The following is a 17,697-nucleotide window of genomic DNA, read 5'->3' on the forward strand; positions in this document are numbered from 1 at the left end:
CAGTCCTAGGAACGTCACACGTCCCTGCCCCCACGTCCTATCTCCGCATACCCTCCCCGTGCGGCTGTGCTCGCCAATCTTGCAGCTTGGACAAGATCGGCAAAGAACAGGAACATTGACCGTCTAAAATCCCATGTTGCTCTGGGGCAAAAAATCCATTTTCGGGCGATGTTGAAGTCAGAGGGTGAAATGGTGCAATATGATGCCATGCCCTCAGCTTCCACATCAGGCTAGCGTCTGGTCTTACACCGACTTCAGCAACTCACTCCCCCAGTTAGTCTGCTTTGTACGCAATGATGTGCACTGAGCCGCAATTCTACCAAGAGACAAATTGGTCAATAGAATATAGGACTGTGTAGTACCTCGTCTCTGCTCCCATTAGTCACTCAGTGCTCCATAATTCAAGGAGTGTTTTCATACGCCTCCGACGCGTAAGGTTGCAAAGTGTCGTCAATGTTGTGGACTATGATTGATCATCGGATTAGGTGCGATGGCGCAATTGCTCCAGCAAGGCCGGCATATTGTTTCCCCACAACAATACGGACTTTAGATATCACTTTACCCAACAAGATATAAGTAGCGGATTCACTGGCTTTGTCTTTCCCCCAGATACCATTCCACTTCTCGAGTCGTACTAGCATCTTTTGATCTAGTAATTTGGGTTCTTGATTCGAGTACCATTGCAGGCTCTATCACTTCTACCCCAATCTCTCTGAAAGACGTACATAGAAGGAGGTCTCTCAAAACGCTGCAATCACTCCCATACCAAAAGGCGTACATCATACACTTGTCGCTGCCATGGCACCTGGACTTGTTGAGCCACAATATCAACCCAGCTCTACAGACGCTCCTGTGGTGGCCTCAAAGCCCACAAATGCACACGGCTACGTCCCGGGACGAACAAAAGTCAAGCAACATGACGACACATACGAGTATGAAGATTTAAGACCACACTTCCCAGACATCACATGGCCGGCATATACGGAGATTCCCTATATAGAAAAAGGCCAACTAGGAGACCCAAACTTCAAGAACCTCCTTGCCTCTGCCACAGACGTCTTTGACTACAACCCCAAGATCGGGACTGAAGTACATGGAGTGGACCTCGCAAACCTCACTGATGCACAAAAGAACGATCTAGCACGCTTGATCGCGACACGAGGCGTCGTCTTCTTCCGCGACCAAAAGAACCTCACCATTGATAAGCAAAGAGAGCTGGGCAAGTATTTTGGCGAGCTACACAAGCACGCCACAACGGGCGTTCCCAAGCGTGAGGGCCTCGAAGATGTGCATGTCATCTTCACAGGAGAAGGAAGTCCCGACCTACGAGCTCTGTTCACACCCACATTTCTCTGGCACTCAGATGTAAGAAGCATGTTGACCCTTTTGACGCCGGGATCTTGCTGATCGCATCATGATAACAGGTAACATATGAACTCCAACCACCATCGTACACATCGCTCAAAGTTCTCACGGGCCCCCCACGAGGCGGCGGTGGCGACACCCTCTGGAGCTCGCAATATGCAGCCTACGATATGCTCTCGCCACACATGCAAAAGTACCTCGAGTCACTGACCGCCGTACACTCTGCCGACCTGCAAGCCCAAGGGTCGCGCGACCTGGGCCGCACGGTACGACGTGAACCCGTGACAACGGAGCACCCACTTGTTCGAACCAACCCCGTGACGGGCTGGAAGAGTCTGTTCTTTAACCCGGGGTTCGTGACTAAGATTGTGGGTGTGCCCAAGACCGAGTCTGATCATATCATTGGGCTGTTGAATGAGATTGTTGCCACGAGCCCGGAGATTCAGGCGAGATTTCAGTGGAGGGAAGGTGATGTTGCATTTTGGGATAACAGAGTCACGGTAAGTCTTGGGATCCTTGATACAAGCAAATGTGAGAGCAATACCTAACGCAATGTAGAATCATTCAGCATCATATGGATTTGCGCCACACCGCAGACACGCCGTGCGCGTTGCGGTGCGTGCCGAACGGCCATATCTTGATCCACAGAGTCGGTCACAGGAAGATGAGTTGAGCGAGAGGTACGGGGTGCCCAAGGCCAACAAAGACGGCAGTGGTATAGTCAACTATAATGATTAATAATAGAACAAAAGACGAAGAAGAAAAAAAAATAATTAAGAAATGATATCAACTGCACATATCAGACGCATCATCATCATTAGTCTAAGCAGTAAATCTAATGTTTACAATAAGATATAGCACTACAGGTAAATGAATAACAGCCACGACATGACCCGTCTCAGACAGCCAACCAGCCAAAGCCAGAGGTAAATGACCAAAGCATGGATTTCAACGCCAAGCCAACATTTACGCCATTTAGAGTAATTTTTTTCTGACCCCCTCCGATTTCCCTATAAAGGCCACTTGGCTAACGAATTTTGCGGCGACTGTGATGTTCCAGTGCGACGTCTTCTGACCATGCAAATCCCTAGAGTGATGATGGCGAGCACAAACAAGACAATCTTCACTGCAAGTCGTCTTTTGTCTGATGAGGAGAGCGGTGCACTTTGGACTACGTCAGACGTCGGGTCCGCTAGAAGCAGAGAAAAACAAAGCCGACGGCGATTGGCACTGGAATTGAAAACAAAAAGTGAAATTGAGCATCTAGTCCTGCTCTTTTTCGTACCCTGCTGGCTTCTCCAGGCCATTCAACTCATAGAAGCGAGAAGTACCTGTTGACATGTAAGTATGGGTGTTTGCCAAAGCTAGATGGTCAAACTTACAGCTGTAACCCTTCCAGTCAAAGTTGTCCTTGGGGTTGCATGAGCACTTGTGGTCAAGGCGGTATTTCTCGCCCGTGGGGCAGTGCGTAAAGGGAACGTGGTAGTAAGCAATATCGTTGAAGAAGTGGAGCTCATCCTTTTGCAGGAGCAGACCGGCGGCGATGGAGTGAACAGGTGCATCACCCCAGCGCTCGTAGAAGAAACCACCAGCATGGTCGAGAGAGGTGAAGAAGTCAATGTATGCGTCAGACCGAAGCCAGTTAAGGTTGCCAATCTCGAAGTTGGACCAGAAATGGCAGTGGTTGTAGGTCTCGCCACCGTCGTCACTGAGAAACTTCATAGAGTTGTCCTTGCTGATGTGCTGGGGGAAGTGCTTTGTGAAGTTCTTGGTGGCATCCCAGAGCGTGGGGATGGTCTCGACGTACTCGTACAGACTGAGGGTGAAGCTGTACTTCTTCTTGTGCTCAGCCATGTACTTGAAGGTGTCGTAGTTGATGTCGCAGTACAGCTCGATGCTGGGCTCGACGCGCCAGTACCATTCGTAGTCGAGCATCAATGGGTGGCGGAAGAAGAAGCCGGACTCGTAGCGGCACATGTGTCTGTAGCTGATCGAGTCTCCGTAGATGATCTTCTTCTCCTTCATCTCCTGGCGGACCTTTGCGGCCTTGTCCTGGTCAATCCACTCAGGGAAGGACCAGTGCTCCGTGGGGATCTTGCCGTACTTTGTCTTGCCGGAGACGAGGGCCGTCGTCACCTTCTTGAACTCGTCGCTGAAGTCGTCATCGTTGAGGAAGACCCAGTCGTAGTTGAACTTGCGGTTGAAGCGGTCCTCGACGTGGCGGATCGACTTTGCAATCTCCCAGACGTCCTGGTTGCGGGCGAGGGTGACAAAGGTTGCGTTCATGCGGTCACCGGCAATGGTGGCGGGGGGAAGCGTCTTGTCATTGAGCGAAGTGCCGGGGTTGGTGTGGGCGCCGGTGCTGGGGGCGGGAGTGCGAGGGGATTCGTCGTCGTCTACCACGGCGGCATTGCCCTGGGGCGGTGTGGCTGGGGTTTTTGCATCCTGGTAGGCGGGCCAGCTTGTGGCAGGCACGGACGATGAGGAGCCGATGAAGTAGAGAAGGAACAGGGACTGGAGGGAGTCAATGGCTGCGCGGGCGTGAGTGAGGTGACAGGGGATGGTCATACGATGACGGCGAAGACAATGTAGCGGAGATAGCGCTGGCTGCCGGCCATGGCGGATGGCGGACGGTGTTGGTGTTGGTGGTTGAGACTGCGAGTCGTGATCGACAGGCTGGAGCTTTCCTAGTGACGTCGGAGACTCTCCACTCTGCCAGGCTGCCTTTATGCTGCGAGCAAGAGTGGGTTTAGGGGTGCGCGTGGCGTCTTTGGCGGCGGCGGCGACGTGGTGCAGGGGGAACGAGCGACTGCTACTTGGCGCAAGGCGTGCGCATGGGCAGGGCAACGCGGAAGATGAAGGCCACGGGGGGGCTGTGGGAGGCGGGGTGAAAGGGAGGACCGGGTGGGGAAGGAGAAAAAGAAGGAGAAGGCCGATGGAAGAAAAGAAGAGTAGGAGGAGAGACGTCAGAAAAGGAGTGGTTGCAGTGGTAAGAATGGTAGACAAGTGAGAGTGTGGCTGAGGACCAGGTATAGCAGGCTAGGCTGGCCGGGGATACGAGGGCCATACGAGCGCGCGCGGACTTTGCCGTCTATTATCCACCGTCCACCACCACCACTGCCGCACACGCCCCCCAACAACCACCAACACCACCACCACCACCACCACGTCCCGCGTGTGGTGAGAGAGGCCCGCCGCCATGTCCTTCTTCGGCTTCGACACGACGCTGCCACGTGACCAGGGCCATTCGACTGCCGCCCCCGGCTTTGGCCAGCACGATGCCTTTGCTGCCCTCGGCGGCGGGGCGGCCGATGACGATGTGTATGTCCATGTCGCCCTCGACGCCCACCAGGCCTGCTTCTCACTGCTCACAGAATCGACTTCGACGACACCTACGACGGCCTCGGCGACCAGCTAGACGACGATGCCGACGACCGCAATGACGACACCTTCGGCGACGGCCCGGCCACGCAGCAGTCGGTTGGCAAGCACTTTGACTTTGCCGGCCAGACGTCAATGGTTGCTGGCACCATCCAGGAGGAGCAGATGCTGTTCCATGCCCGCCAAAAGATCCCCCAGCACCACCAGCAACAGCAATTGCAGCAGCAGCAGCAGCACCAGTACCAGCAGAGGCCCTCCGTCCCCCCGGCCTCCAAGCCCAATCGCTCTGGCTATGAAAGCTACAAGGACCCCGAGTACATTCCCCAGCTTGAGGCGCGTGCCGACATCTGGGGCCTCAAGCCCAAGCAGCCCGCCGCCCAGCGCCAGCCCTCGCCACAACCCGCTGCCGCTGCCCAGATGCCCGCGCCCACCAGAAAGGTCATGAGCATGGAGGAGGTCGAGGCCATGATGCGCGTTCAATCCCTCAACAATGACTCTAAAGCTACCCCGCCGGCTCAGCAGCCACCGCCCCAGGCCTTCCCCGGCTACCCTCAGCAGCAGTACCAGCAGCAAGGCCAGTTCCCCCAGGGCCAGCCACAGTATCCCGGTATGCCTGGCCACATTGCGCCCCAGATCCTGCAGAGGCCCCAGCAGCAGCAGGGCATGCCACCGAGACATCAACAGCAGCTCCGCGCCGAATTGCCAGACCAGCCCGTCCAGTCCCAATCGCCCCAGCAGCCCACCATTCTCCAGCGACAGCGACCCCATTCCAACGATCCCGGTGCCCCGCAGAACCAGATCCAAGGTTCACCTGCACAGCCCCGCCAGATCCTGCAGAACCCCAACCGCCTCGCCGGCCAGGGCCAGCCTATGCAGCCTGGCCCGCATCGCGGTCAGCCAGGAGGAGCCCATAACAGAGGCCCTTCGTTTCCTGGAATGGTCATTACCCATCCGGAGCAGCTCCTTCAGCTGTCCGAGGCCGAGCGTGCTGCTTTTCTTGAAGAAGACGCAAAGCGGGCGAAGCGAAATCACAAGATTGCTCTCTTGGCAAAGGACAATGGTCTCATGACGCCTCAGGACAAGAACTTCATCACTCGTATCCAGCTGCAGCAGCTGATGACGGCGACTGGAAACCTGGAAGAGCGGGGCCCTGAAGCTGCCATTGCAGAGGACTTTTACTACCAGGTCTTCAGCCAGATCCGGGGCGCTCCACGCCACAACCCCCAGCAGCCAGCAAGCCAGTTTGCGCAAACCTATCTCTTCCAGACGAACAACCGGTTTGGCGCCCGTCGACATGGCCGCGGAGGCGACAACCACATGCAGCGCATGGAGCAACAGATTCAACGGGCGGTCGAGGCTGCCAAAGCACGGCCAAAAGCCAAACAACTCGTCGTCGAGGGCAGTCTTGGAAAGATTGCATTCAGCAATTCCAAGACGCCACGACCACTGCTCAACCTCAAGCGACCGGAAACCAACGACAAGCTCCCAAGACACGCTCGATCCTCGATCGCAGATCGTAAACAAACGCTTCGTAACATTGAGGCTGTGTACAAGACGTTGATGCAAATGGAAGACCATGAACGCGCCATGCCAATGCCAATTCAGGAAAACAGCCCTCCCGAAGCCATCCAAGCACACATGGAATGGCGATCGCGGATTGAGGCTCTCCACGAGCAACTGTGGCTCAACACCAAGATTATGGAGCCCATCAACCCCAAGTATGTCGTGCCCTCCCCCGCCCACCATGAAGCTGCTCCTACTAACATGAACAGCACACCTCATCCCTTCATTTCCATCCTTTCACACGCCAAGGGCAAGAAGGTTGTGCCACGTCTGTTCCGCCACATTAACGAGCAGGAGCGCATCACAGTGGTGACTATGATTGTTGTGCACCTCGACGCTCTTTCGGTAGTGGGCCAGGCGATTGCTACGCCTGATGAGCCGCTGAGTGCGGCAATCCGTGAGGAAGTCGATCTCTTTTCGCAGACGGTCATGTCGCCCATCCACGCGCACATTTCAGATGCGCCGCTGAACATTGTCATTGGTCTGCTTGGCCTTGTTCTAGACCGCACCAACCTGCACGTAGTGGCGCGGAGCAGGATAGGCCTTACTCTGCTGACATTCCTGATTTCGCGGGCCGAACTGCTCAAGCAGTCGGCCCCCGAGATGGTGAGTGATTGGCAGCAATGGACTGGGCTCTACAACCGCTTGTTTGACGTTATTGAGCCGGTTCTCCCTTACCTGTTCCCCGGGAGCATCAACGACACGGACGACATGTACATCTGGCAGTTCCTGGCAGCGATGGGAGTGGGAGCCAGCCCAGAGCAACAGCAGCGGCTGGTGCTCGGAGTGAAGGACCGCGTCATGGAAACTGTTTCTGTGAGCAAGGCTTTACCACCAGACATGGCGAGTGCTCGAACGGCAAACGTAAACTTGTTTATGAGAGCGATTGGGCTAGATGTAGAGCTTCTTGGATGAAAGGGTTGATTTGCAATGTTTGGAACACACGACGGCGGTTGAAACGCTACCGATTACGCTATGCGATGGACGGCAATGGGAGGCGCAGTGCGAAGTGGGGTGTTGCCGCGCCGGAGCACAAGGCACGCGAAGGCTTGGAGGGAGCCATGGCGGATGGGCCAAGCACAGTGGGAGGCAACGGATTCGGCAGCAAATGGCGTGGTAGCGGTTGGCATGTCGTGGTGCCTGTGGTTGTTTGTATGGGGAGCAAACATGCACACTGGGCACGAAGGCGGGGAGCGGCAACGTCGCGTCATGATAGCAGGGGGGGAACAAAAAGCATTGTTATTTGATATACGAATTAATGCATTGATTCTATGCAGCAGCAAAGCAATGGCGGCTGTCATGGTGGCCGCAAGTATACACGTGTGGTCCTGACGTTGCTGGGTAGTAGCCGAGAGGCTGCACGTCGACGTTTTTGCCGAGTCGAGGACTGGTGATGTGCCCTGCACACATGTTTTCTTTGCTTCGCTGCCAAACACATGGACACGCCATGCACGCCTCGCGCACGCACATGGCCAAACAACAGTGTTTGGTAGGCCCTCTTGGCTGCGGCCATTGGCCTGGTGCGGCTTAGGGTCCCATGAGGAAGCGGTTTGCAGATTGGAAAAGCAAGTCAAGGGTAGGCGGCCTGGAAGCCAGGCTCATGTCCGAGGGGGTGAGGTGTTTATGCCACGGCCAGCGTCTTGTCCACGACCGAGAGTGTTTATGCCACGGCCAGCATCGTGTCCACGACCGAGAGTGTTTATGCCACGGCCAGCATCGTGTCCACGACCGAGAGTGTTTGGCGGCAGATGGCGCGGCATCACAGCTAAGCATTGCCGCAGATGCTTCTCTGTCGACACGGTGCGGCAGACGCCACTGGCCGGCCGCTGTGTCTGCTCGAGCTGCCCCTGGGTTTCATGGGAGCCGAATGGCCGAGTTAGCTTGTCTGGCCTTGGCACCCTGAAACACTCTCGCGTTCATGCAACTCGCACACGCCCTCAGCGGCGCCAACCTCATGCGGCGCCCGGGAGAGACATGCAAGACTTCAGTGTTTGCAAACTTGTCCGAGCAGGGCTCTTGCCGTCCAAGTCAGCAAGCCAGCAAGCCAGCAGACAGACGCCTGCCAGGTGCGTGTGCGGAATGCCCCGAGTAGCCAGCCATGGACGGCCCATCGTAGCCTCACTGCCATGGCTGCTTGCTGTAGTATTGCATGGCGTCTGCGAATGCTACGCCACTGAAACGCACCTGGGCGGCGACCCACGCCGACGAGCCCTCTCTCGCTCCACTACCACAACCACCTTCGTACATGGACGCGTAACGAACTCGTCTGCCCCTTACTATCCATACAGCCATGCTGAGGCTCTGGATGCTCCCTCGCCACTGCGCTTGCGCCGGTCCGACCCACATGGCGGCATTCGACTCCACGCTGGCTACCCAGGCTTGCATAGAGCCAATGGCCTTGACAGACTGACAGCAGCTAGCTGCCATTTCCTCCATGCATCTCCTTGGACGTAGTACGCGTAGCGTTTGGTCGGCTGCCGCGTGCATTTCCGTCCCAGTCTGGAGTATACGTACGCTTAGCGCTCCCAAACATTCCAATATGCAGCGCCCTATGATCCGATTGTGGATTCGGGTTTCATCTCTCTACGAGTTTCACCCTCTCTGAATGTAGCGCTTGCGCCGTTATTCCTTCTTTTTAAAAGCCACCCTTCGCGCACTCATTTGATAACCATCCTCCAAGGCCAGGCCTGGGTTTCCGTTTTTTGTTTTCTACCAAGTGCTGTGTTTTGTTTCGTCCGTTTCCTTCTTCCTCTTCTCCTCTTTTTACTTTCTCCAAACGACAGTTTCATTCTGTCAGGCTGCCGGTCAGCGTTTGCTCAACATGCCTTCCCTACGATTTCTTCTTTTTGTTGCTCTTTTGGCAGCCGTTGTGCTAGCCGTCCCGGCTCCCTCACGCAAGAGGGGTCTCCAGAAGCGTTCCTTCAAGGTTCCTAGGCAATTGAACAAGGCCCATCCCACGGGCCCCAATGGCCCTGCTGCCATGAGGAAGGTATTCAGGAAATACAACTTCAAGGTCAAGGAAGACTTCATGGTCAAGGATGGCTTCATCTCCTTCTCCAAGCAAACAAAGGGCAACGACACCGTCACTGATGCTGCCGCCGCTGGCTCCAACAGTAACTCGTCTGGAACAGTTGCCGCTAACCCTGCTGACAATGCCGCCCTATTCTTGTCCCCCGTCGACATTGGCGGACAGACGCTCAACTTGGATTTTGATACTGGTTCCTCTGATCTGTAAGCTTGTGTTCCTTCCTACTTACAGCCAACCATGTACTAATCTGTGACGTGCAGTTGGTGTTTCAGCACCGAGCTTAACCCTCAACTCATTGGTCAACACACTGCTTTTGATCCGACCAAGTCGGCTACGTTCAAGAAGGTGGACGGTGCTCAATGGAATATTAGCTACGGCGATGGTTCCGGCGCCGCTGGTGTCGTGGGCAGAGATACCGTCACCATTGGAGGTGTCACGGTCAAGGACCAGGCGGTTGAGCTCGCCAACCAGGTCTCCCAATCGTTTGTTCAAGATGTAAACACTGACGGCCTTATGGGCCTTGCCTTCTCCAAACTCAATACGAGTAAGTGGACCAACTCTCAGATGCAGTGCCTTTTACTGACAACGGACCAGTCAACGACGGCACCAAGAAGACTCCTCAGAAAACCTTCTTCGCCAATGTCATGAACGATTTGGCCTTGCCTGTATTTACTGCCGATCTCAACCCGGATGGCTCTGGTGTCTACGAGTTTGGCAAAATCGATGCCACCAAGTTTGAGGGCCAGATGGCCTGGATTCCTGTCAAGGCTGAGACTGGCTTCTGGCAATTCGGCTCTACCAAGTTTGCCGTCGGTGACCAGTTGTTCGACAACCCACAAGGATCTGACGCTATTGCCGACACTGGTACATCTCTTCTTCTTGTGGACCAGCAGGTCGCCGATGCATACTACTCGCAAGTCAAGGGCGCTCAGCTCAATGCTCAAGTTGGTGGCTTCATCTTCCCATGCGCAACTACTCTGCCCGACATGAGCGTTGCCATTGGTGACTCGTACATGGCCAAGATTCCTGGCAACCAGCTCGTTTTTGCGCCTGTAGACAAGGCAAACACGACCTGCTTCGGTGGTGTACAGGGCAACCAGGGTTCGGGTCTGCAAATCTATGGCGACACCATGTTCAGGGCGCAGTTTGTTGCCTTCAACGGTGGGAACCAGTCGCTCGGTTTTGGTCAGAAGCCAACCGCTCCATAAGCGTACACATGTGACATGGGCTTGTTATGCCTACCGTGCAGGGAGCTAAGATGATGAGCTGTAAATAATTAAGTGTCTTTTGCACATTCATTTGAGAACATATGAAACGGCCTACCATACAGCAACGGCTGAGTACAATGAAGATTTAATCGTCAAATCACTCTGAACCCCATGCTGTCTGGTCTGTGATGTTGTGGCTTCTGTTGGTGTTGACTTCTCACGTGCACTCGCCACGTGGGCATGTTGGTGAGACAGACGAGGAAGGAAACGATGCTCGATCCAAAACCTAACCCTTGCTTAATCACCCACAAATGCCAGGCCAAAAAACCTTGATCTTCACTTGAGTGAGTCGAAATATGCGACTGCACGTGTGTGGCTACCATGGACCAACCAAGCTCACAAGATGAACTCTGCCCTCTTGAATATGCACGAGCACAAGGCCTCTGTATCGACTATACTACTGAGCCACTCCCGTTTCCGAAATTGGATGTATTGTCGACTACAGCTCTTGACGAGAGCCTTTTCAGTCTCTCCGAGTCCTCCACTACTGATATTGCCTCCACCCTAACAAAGGAACGACTTACAGTAAAGAGAGACGCTGTGCTACTGCTCAAGACAATCTATGCCTACCAAGAAGAGCCTTCGGTCAGCCGTTTTCAGACTGACAACAGAAAATGCATCCTGGACCTAAAACCCGAGCTTCCAGTTCTCCAGTCAGACCACGACATCGACATGATGAATTTTGGCAGTGTGGTACCACCAGACTTCAGGAATCTCAACATCCCATCTGAGCTTGTTAATGAACAAAACGAGGACGGCTTTGAATGGCCCACTGTATACCACACATATCCTGCACAATGCGATGCGCAAGCCAAAACTGAAAAGCTTGCTGTCTCCAGAAGCACACTCTTGCATCTCCAAGAAGCTATCCGCGATGCATACGTGCCAGAGGATAGTGAGGTACTGAAGGCCGAAGATAAGATTTACAATCGGGTAATTGGATGATGCACAATCTTTGCTTACCTATGCTGAATAGTTTAGGATCTAACTATTCGCCCCATCACGCCTCCCTTACTCCCGCTTTCTCCATTGCAGGAGCCCTACATACCTTCATCACCCACAAACAATCTACCGCTTGTGTCAGATAGCAGCGACTCCGTCCGTGCAGAGACAGAAATAATTCAAAGTGAGATCATGGCTGCAGATTCCCTTGCTCGGAAAGAATCTGACAGCAGTGATTCGATGCTTCTCGACATGATTTACCCGCTATCATTCAGCCCATTGTCCGAGGCATGTACACTAGTTCCTTCGAAGCGTAAAGCTGCAGACTTGAAAGTGGAAGGACCGTTGACACCGTTGATGTTTTCTACCTCACCGATGAAGAAGCTCAAATCGGTCTCTTTTGCCACAGAATTAAGTGAGCTTATCGCATATGAGCCCTGGGGTCAGGATAATGCCGATGGTGATGATGAATTCGCGAGTGAGGACTTTGAAATCTTTACGGAAATCGAACCACTCGCTGAAAAAGTGAGCAAGTCTGTTGGAAATGAGCAGCTGTCCGATGCTGATACTACTGCACGTGTTGACGTTCCGTATATCGACTCTCCACTACCCGTCGCGCCCTGGATGGAGTATAGTCGGCGAAACCGCGACAATTGCCAGTATCCCACTGAGTTTGAATCCCAGGCGCAATTTCTACGTAGGATCAAACGTGAGGAGCTGAAATTTGCGCCAGCCTGGCATGGAATATCAGTCCCGGAAAGAGAGTTGCAATGGGGTTTCTTGACGACAAAGATGTCAACACTAAAGCTAGACGAGACATTACATGGCGAAACCGAGATGAAGAGGATTCTAAGTGAAGCCAGGACAGGTAACATTGCAACCAGCTCTACGCAGGTATGGAAGCGGGATGGGCTCAGAATCTTTGATGAAAACGACGAGGACGAACTAGAGTCAGTGCTCAATGAGGACAGCCAGGGCATGCAAGCTTTATTAGAAAAGCACAAGCTGGAGTCAGAGGAGGAAACGATAGAGGCACGTCACAAAAAAACAGTGCCACAGCGCCATCTACCGACAGGTTTGGAAACAAAGACTAGAGATACAAGCCAACAGTTGTCACAAGAACAGATTTCACGGCTGAAGCCTACACAGAAGACAAAAAACGGTAATGGCAATGAGATCATGTTTGGTGGTTTCTCTGCTACAAGTGATCTTCACAGGTTTTTGGAGACACGTGGAAAGGCTGCTGGGTCTGTAAGAACTGACGCCGTGAAAAGGCCTTTCTTCAGCAAAAGTGCTCATTCAGTGAACATATCGAAAGTTCAGGCATCTATAAGGCCTGTCGGGGAGGCAAAAAACGAGATGCACAAAGCACATTTTAGAGATGATAAGAAGACGAAGATGACGGACCCTATGCCCTCGCCTACAAATATCTCAGCCGACCTTAAGCCGTGTTCGTTCCTTATTTCGTCAAAGTTTCTGCAACAAAGAAGCATGTTGAGGCGGATAGAACAGATGTTTCCAAACGCTGAGATGGTGTACCGAGACTACACTCTACCACACTCGCCAGCCAAAGATGCCGACATGATTCTTTCGCCTTCCACCGGTCTGATTCTTACTTCCTTGCAACAAATCAAACAGCGAGCTCTTCCAGGGCAAATAGAAAGGTCCCTGATAAAGGAGTGTTTGGCTACTCTCCAGTCACGATACGAGAGACTGGTTGTCCTGATCAGCGAGGGACTCGGTCGTGAATTGGAAGAGTTGGGGTCAAGTCGTCCAGAGGACCCACGCGATAGTGAAGCATTGAAAGCGATTGAGGAATTTACTTCTAATATGGAGGGTGATGTGCTGGTGAAGTACGTTCCCGGAGGCGAGAAGGCCCTCGCGCGTGCCACAGTGACAGAAATGGGAAAATACGGCTTACCGTACGGCTCAGCCGACATTGGTGACATCAAGCCCATAGCTCAGGAAACAACAGTAAGTACTACAGCCATACTGAGAAGCATCTCATCTTATTGGCCGTTGCTAGTATGAGGTCTTCCTGCGTCGAGCAGGTCTAAATCCTTTTGCGGCTCAGGTCATTGTCGCATTGCTGAAGAAGCCGACAACGCTCGAAATTGCACTCTGTTCCAGCTCACCCTTTGCAGCCGAGCCGAAGCACGTATCTGCAACTGGAATCTCTCGCTTTCTGATTATGAGCAAAGATGAGCGAATCCGTTTGTTCCAGACTCTGATGGGTGGAAGTCGGGTATTGAAGAGGGTCAGTGATAGGCTGGACCAGGAATGGGTCAGCGCTGCACACGGCTTTAGAATGTAACGCAACTCTATTCTACAGGGCATTGCAGAGGTATTGCCAGGATTATATTTGCGGATTCCAGCATAGCAAGCAAGACCTTTGCGGCTGTAGTAAGTTAGCAATAGACGTTGCACATGTCAGGCGATGTGAGGCGATGTGGGGCGAAGCATGGGCCTGCCATGACGCAAAACACAAAACATGTCAAAGGTGCCCGTCAACACGGCTTTTTCCCATGAACAAAGCCACACGCTCGACTTGCAGCCTGACGGCCACCCAAGAGAGCCGTGGTGCTTGATCGCATCCTATACAATATCCATAATGTCCTCTCCTGTAGGCATAATAATCTCCGGCCGCCCTGTCATTACCGAGCCTTCGTCCATCATCTCGCCCACGCAATCGGCATTTCAGATTCCCTCGCAGCCTTCCTTCTCCCACATTGTCGTCTTTCTCCTGCCTGGAGTCACACTTCCAGATGGCACTGCAGCTGCCGTATATGCCCAACTACCCGGCACAACCGAATTCAAACTGCTCGGTGCAATCGCCAACGAAAAGCCCAGTGCCATCTTCAAAGTGAACACCAAAGCGGGAAATCTCGGCAGTGACGACTCCATGGTTGACGAGGGGGTTTCTATGGATGCAGCAAATGGAAGTACTGCGCCACTGGCCCTTGGAATAAGCGTTGAACCTGCGCAACAAGTCGCAGCTGCCATAGAGCAAAACAAAGCGCAGGCTACTGCACGGCCGCAACCAACAGGAGCAATTCAGGGCAATGAGTTGGTACTCAGGGGGCAGAGGAGTGTCGAGACAAAAGTTCTCGCACAGAGAATCATCAAGAATTGCTACGACTTCTTGACGAGCTGGGGTACGGGGGATACAGTACCACTCAAGGCTTTCCAGGCGTGGTGGACCAAGTTTGAAGGGAAAATTGAGAGAGACCCAGGGTTTTTGGAGAGAGGCGATGGAGGGTGAATCTTTGAAGACACCAAAAGAAGGCCACGAACATGGCTGCACGGCCAATGAATGCTATGAACATACGACATACCCAAACATATACAAGACACTATCCCAGCCGACCTATCAAGCCTTTTCAAAACGCTTTGTTCACACCGTCCCAATCTGGGTCAGCAAGCCACGCCGCATACATTGCATGAGGCCATGAAACCTTGGGCGCCTTCCTAGGGTCCATCTTTGCCTGCTCAACGACTGCATCTCCAAGCACCTTCTCGATCCCTACTCGCTCGTGCTGCGCTTCAAGTCTCTCTCTCATTGCTTCGAGCATGCTCCATTCTGTAACAATCCTTCGAAAGTCTGTGATTACAGCTATGCGCACGATTCTCGAGAGCTCGCCGATCCGCTCTGCAATGCCAGGAGATGTGTGACATGCAATGGCGGTCCATACACAGTGCGCATCCTCTTTACTAACACCGAAATGCGAGAGGTGCTTGACTGCTGCATCCGCACCTTCGACTTCGAATCGCTGCGGGCCATTGTATTCTTGCGTCGTGCCGATATCATGGAGCAGGCATGCGGTAAATAGTAGGTCGCGCTGGTGCGGATCCGTGAAGTACTTTGAACTAGTGTGTTTGGCTATTTCGTCTGCGTATTTGAACACCCTGATGCTGTGATTGAGGATGGATGGGTGTAGAATGCTTGCAGCATGTGTATACGCAGCTTTCGATATCGGTGTATCCAGGGAAGCCTCAAAGGGATAGTGGTCGGGTACACCACCAGTCTCTCGAACGGCGGCACTGGCAAGGTCGGAAGGTGGGCACATGCTTTGCTATGATGATTGAGAGCGACTTTGGCTGTGAAACAAAAGAAAAGGTTGTATACGAAAGACTCATCTTCAGGGTTCGCCTTCACACGAAATTTCTGTTACACAATACCTGGTGCGCCCTGTTGTCATTAAATTCCTGTTATGGTAAAGCGTGGACAAACGGGGGTAGTTGTGACAAGTAATCTTTCGCAACCTGATGGCAGACGATTTTGATCAATGTGTCTGGTACACAATTGGTATACTGTCTTTGTAGAGTTCCATCATACATACAATTCCATGGGCTCTATTTGGCGTGCCGATCAGTGATCGCATCGAGCTCAATGGTCGAGCGGTTCGGGTATTTCTTCGGCGTGGGACTGATGCCGGCACCTTGCCGGGTCCACACTTGTCATTACTACAGCACAGTAATAAAGCACAACCCGACGCATGGAAAACGAGGCTGCAGCTATGAAGTAACATCAATGACTAACTGCCCCGGGGAACCAGTTTACGGGTTCTGCATATCTGTGCTTGGCGTTTTTTTTTCCTTGAAATGTTCGAGCAACCGGAGAAAACGGATCATGGTAGCACTCAGATCCTACGTACTGATAAGCGCAACGGTACCAAGACTAGTCCGGTCAATCCACAGAGCCAAGCCCTTTGTACATAATGGCGATTCGTAGTATTACCTTTCAGCACTCGATGCGGAAATATTGACGGGATATGATAACGAAACCTTGCCTCTTAGCCTAACATGGCTTGAGATAAGCCTGTCGTCCAGATAGGCGTGTTGTGGGTTGGCCGACGACGGGTGACAAATGGATCTGTTGCAACGATGATATGTAAGAGTATATAAGTCGTCTTGACAAAGCTGAGTTGGAGTACCCAGGAATCGTAGTCATAACTGCTACTTGATTGGCGAGATGAAGGCCTTTGCACAACTCGTTCCATTGCTTACTACTACGTCTTTAGCTGTTGCATCACCCGTCGATCTCACTCGATCACAGCTACACAGGCTATTCGTACGCCAGGACATCCAGACACCAATCAATGCCTCTCTTCCAAATGTCACAATCTTCGCAACCGGAGGCACAATTGCCTCGCAAGGCAGCACAAACACACAAACAACCGGCTACTCAATTGGCCTCGGAGTCCAACAATTAGTCGATGCGGTGCCGGAACTGCTCAACATCTCCAACATTGCCGGATACCAGGCCTCCAACGTAGCTTCTGGAAACATCAACGAAACAATCAGCTTGTACCTCGCGCACATGATCAATGAGGAGCTCGCAAAAGACGACATTTCTGGCGTCGTTGTCACCCACGGCACCGACACCCTCGAGGAAACCGCCTTCTTCCTTGAAAGCACCGTCAACTCCACCAAGCCCGTCGTCGTCGTCGGCGCCATGAGACCCGCCACAGCCCTCAGCGCCGACGGCCCACTGAACCTCTATCAAGCTGTCAAGCTCGCCGGCTCGCCCGCCGGACGCAACCGCGGCACCATGATTGTGCTCAATGACCGCATCGGGTCCGCCTTCTACACCACCAAAATGAACGCAAACTCCCTCGACACCTTTTACTCGACCGAAGCAGGCCAACTCGGCGTCTTCATCAACCAAGTGCCCTATTTCTTCTTCCACCCCTCCGACCCCGTCGGCCGCACCGTCTTTGACCTCTCCAACGTGACCCATCTGGCTTCCGTACCCATCTTGTACGCCCACCAGGACATGCTGCCCGCGCTTTTCACCGCCTGCTACGATGCCGGTGCAAAGGGCATCGTCTATGCCGGTGTCGGTGCCGGAGGTATGTCGAGCGCTGCAAATGCAAATGCAGAGGCCCTGTACAACGCTACTGGTATTCCCATTGTTGCTAGTCACAGGAGTCCAGATGGTATGGTTCCGCCACCCAACGGGGTTGCCGATTTTACCATCTCCAGTGGGTTTTACAACCCCCAGAAGTCAAGGGTTTTGCTGCAGTTGGCCCTGACGCTGGGCTGGGGCGAGGGGCAAATTAGAGACTTGTTTGCAAAGGGGTATCCCATGCCTTGATATCAATACCGGGAATGATATTTTTTTTTTCTTCCTTAAATCCATAATTAGAT

The 17,697-nt window shown here is 53.2% G+C and overlaps 8 protein-coding genes across 8 annotated transcripts; 6 read left to right on the plus strand and 2 right to left on the minus strand.

Annotated features, from left to right (window-relative positions):
* Positions 1-798: 798 nt before the first annotated feature.
* On the plus strand, positions 799-2,157 carry PSV08DRAFT_399142 (uncharacterized protein; the record flags this gene model as incomplete). Its single annotated transcript, XM_014228718.1, has 3 exons — positions 799-1,365; positions 1,425-1,865; positions 1,924-2,157. The coding sequence occupies 3 exons, from the start codon at positions 799-801 to the stop codon at positions 2,101-2,103; spliced, it is 1,188 nt and encodes a 395-aa protein (XP_014084193.1). The 3' UTR covers positions 2,104-2,157.
* Position 2,158: 1 nt separating this feature from the next.
* On the minus strand, positions 2,159-4,170 carry PSV08DRAFT_216343 (glycosyltransferase). The gene is made up of 3 exons (XM_014228717.1): positions 3,936-4,170; positions 2,748-3,879; positions 2,159-2,696 (listed from the first exon to the last, which is right to left on the minus strand). The coding sequence occupies exons 1-3, from the start codon at positions 3,981-3,983 to the stop codon at positions 2,629-2,631; spliced, it is 1,248 nt and encodes a 415-aa protein (XP_014084192.1). The 5' UTR covers positions 3,984-4,170; the 3' UTR covers positions 2,159-2,628.
* Positions 4,171-4,482: 312 nt separating this feature from the next.
* PSV08DRAFT_26002 (topoisomerase II-associated protein PAT1) lies at positions 4,483-7,583 on the plus strand. Its single transcript, XM_014228716.2, has 3 exons — positions 4,483-4,686; positions 4,740-6,464; positions 6,519-7,583. The coding sequence occupies exons 1-3, from the start codon at positions 4,565-4,567 to the stop codon at positions 7,222-7,224; spliced, it is 2,553 nt and encodes an 850-aa protein (XP_014084191.1). The 5' UTR covers positions 4,483-4,564; the 3' UTR covers positions 7,225-7,583.
* A 1,435-nt stretch (positions 7,584-9,018) lies between these two features.
* On the plus strand, positions 9,019-10,699 carry PSV08DRAFT_268732 (aspartic peptidase domain-containing protein). Its single transcript, XM_014228715.2, has 3 exons — positions 9,019-9,540; positions 9,598-9,881; positions 9,932-10,699. The coding sequence occupies exons 1-3, from the start codon at positions 9,131-9,133 to the stop codon at positions 10,543-10,545; spliced, it is 1,308 nt and encodes a 435-aa protein (XP_014084190.1). The 5' UTR covers positions 9,019-9,130; the 3' UTR covers positions 10,546-10,699.
* Positions 10,700-10,926: 227 nt separating this feature from the next.
* On the plus strand, positions 10,927-13,952 carry PSV08DRAFT_195619 (uncharacterized protein; the record flags this gene model as incomplete). The annotated part of the gene is made up of 3 exons (XM_014228714.1): positions 10,927-11,538; positions 11,587-13,521; positions 13,574-13,952. 3 exons carry the CDS (start codon positions 10,927-10,929, stop codon positions 13,859-13,861), a joined length of 2,835 nt encoding a protein of 944 aa, XP_014084189.1. The 3' UTR covers positions 13,862-13,952.
* A 206-nt stretch (positions 13,953-14,158) lies between these two features.
* PSV08DRAFT_171160 (uncharacterized protein) lies at positions 14,159-14,809 on the plus strand (the record flags this gene model as incomplete). The annotated part of the gene is made up of 1 exon (XM_014228713.1): positions 14,159-14,809. The coding sequence occupies one exon, from the start codon at positions 14,159-14,161 to the stop codon at positions 14,807-14,809; it is 651 nt and encodes a 216-aa protein (XP_014084188.1).
* Positions 14,652-15,673, minus strand: PSV08DRAFT_268745 (uncharacterized protein). Its single transcript, XM_014228712.1, has one exon. The coding sequence runs from the start codon at positions 15,612-15,614 to the stop codon at positions 14,928-14,930; it is 687 nt and encodes a 228-aa protein (XP_014084187.1). The 5' UTR covers positions 15,615-15,673; the 3' UTR covers positions 14,652-14,927.
* An 813-nt stretch (positions 15,674-16,486) lies between these two features.
* PSV08DRAFT_359268 (Asparaginase/glutaminase) lies at positions 16,487-17,672 on the plus strand. Its single transcript, XM_014228711.2, has one exon. The coding sequence runs from the start codon at positions 16,520-16,522 to the stop codon at positions 17,642-17,644; it is 1,125 nt and encodes a 374-aa protein (XP_014084186.1). The 5' UTR covers positions 16,487-16,519; the 3' UTR covers positions 17,645-17,672.
* Positions 17,673-17,697: the final 25 nt, after the last annotated feature.

The sequence above is a fragment of the Bipolaris maydis genome, assembly GCF_028858645.1.
Source record: "Bipolaris maydis strain C4 unplaced genomic scaffold PSV08scaffold_2, whole genome shotgun sequence".
NCBI classification, from domain to species: domain Eukaryota; kingdom Fungi; phylum Ascomycota; class Dothideomycetes; order Pleosporales; family Pleosporaceae; genus Bipolaris; species Bipolaris maydis.

What these genes read in the sequence shown, in the direction of transcription:
- PSV08DRAFT_216343 (XM_014228717.1), bottom strand. Translation starts at nt 3,983, where the DNA reads ATGGCCGGCAGCCAGCGCTATCTCCGCTACATTGTCTTCGCCGTCATC. An exon ending in ACATTGTCTTCGCCGTCATC is followed by an intron (nt 3,880 to 3,935) that starts GTATGACCATCC and finishes GACTCCCTCCAG; the next exon opens with TCCCTGTTCCTTCTCTACTT. An exon ending in TGACTGGAAGGGTTACAGCT is followed by an intron (nt 2,697 to 2,747) that starts GTAAGTTTGACC and finishes ACATGTCAACAG; the next exon opens with GTACTTCTCGCTTCTATGAG.
- PSV08DRAFT_26002 (XM_014228716.2), top strand. Translation starts at nt 4,565, where the DNA reads ATGTCCTTCTTCGGCTTCGACACGACGCTGCCACGTGACCAGGGCCAT. An exon ending in GGGGCGGCCGATGACGATGT is followed by an intron (nt 4,687 to 4,739) that starts GTATGTCCATGT and finishes CACTGCTCACAG; the next exon opens with AATCGACTTCGACGACACCT. An exon ending in ATGGAGCCCATCAACCCCAA is followed by an intron (nt 6,465 to 6,518) that starts GTATGTCGTGCC and finishes TAACATGAACAG; the next exon opens with CACACCTCATCCCTTCATTT.
- PSV08DRAFT_268732 (XM_014228715.2), top strand. Translation starts at nt 9,131, where the DNA reads ATGCCTTCCCTACGATTTCTTCTTTTTGTTGCTCTTTTGGCAGCCGTT. An exon ending in GATACTGGTTCCTCTGATCT is followed by an intron (nt 9,541 to 9,597) that starts GTAAGCTTGTGT and finishes TGTGACGTGCAG; the next exon opens with TTGGTGTTTCAGCACCGAGC. An exon ending in CTTCTCCAAACTCAATACGA is followed by an intron (nt 9,882 to 9,931) that starts GTAAGTGGACCA and finishes ACAACGGACCAG; the next exon opens with TCAACGACGGCACCAAGAAG.
- PSV08DRAFT_268745 (XM_014228712.1), bottom strand. Translation starts at nt 15,614, where the DNA reads ATGTGCCCACCTTCCGACCTTGCCAGTGCCGCCGTTCGAGAGACTGGT.
- PSV08DRAFT_359268 (XM_014228711.2), top strand. Translation starts at nt 16,520, where the DNA reads ATGAAGGCCTTTGCACAACTCGTTCCATTGCTTACTACTACGTCTTTA.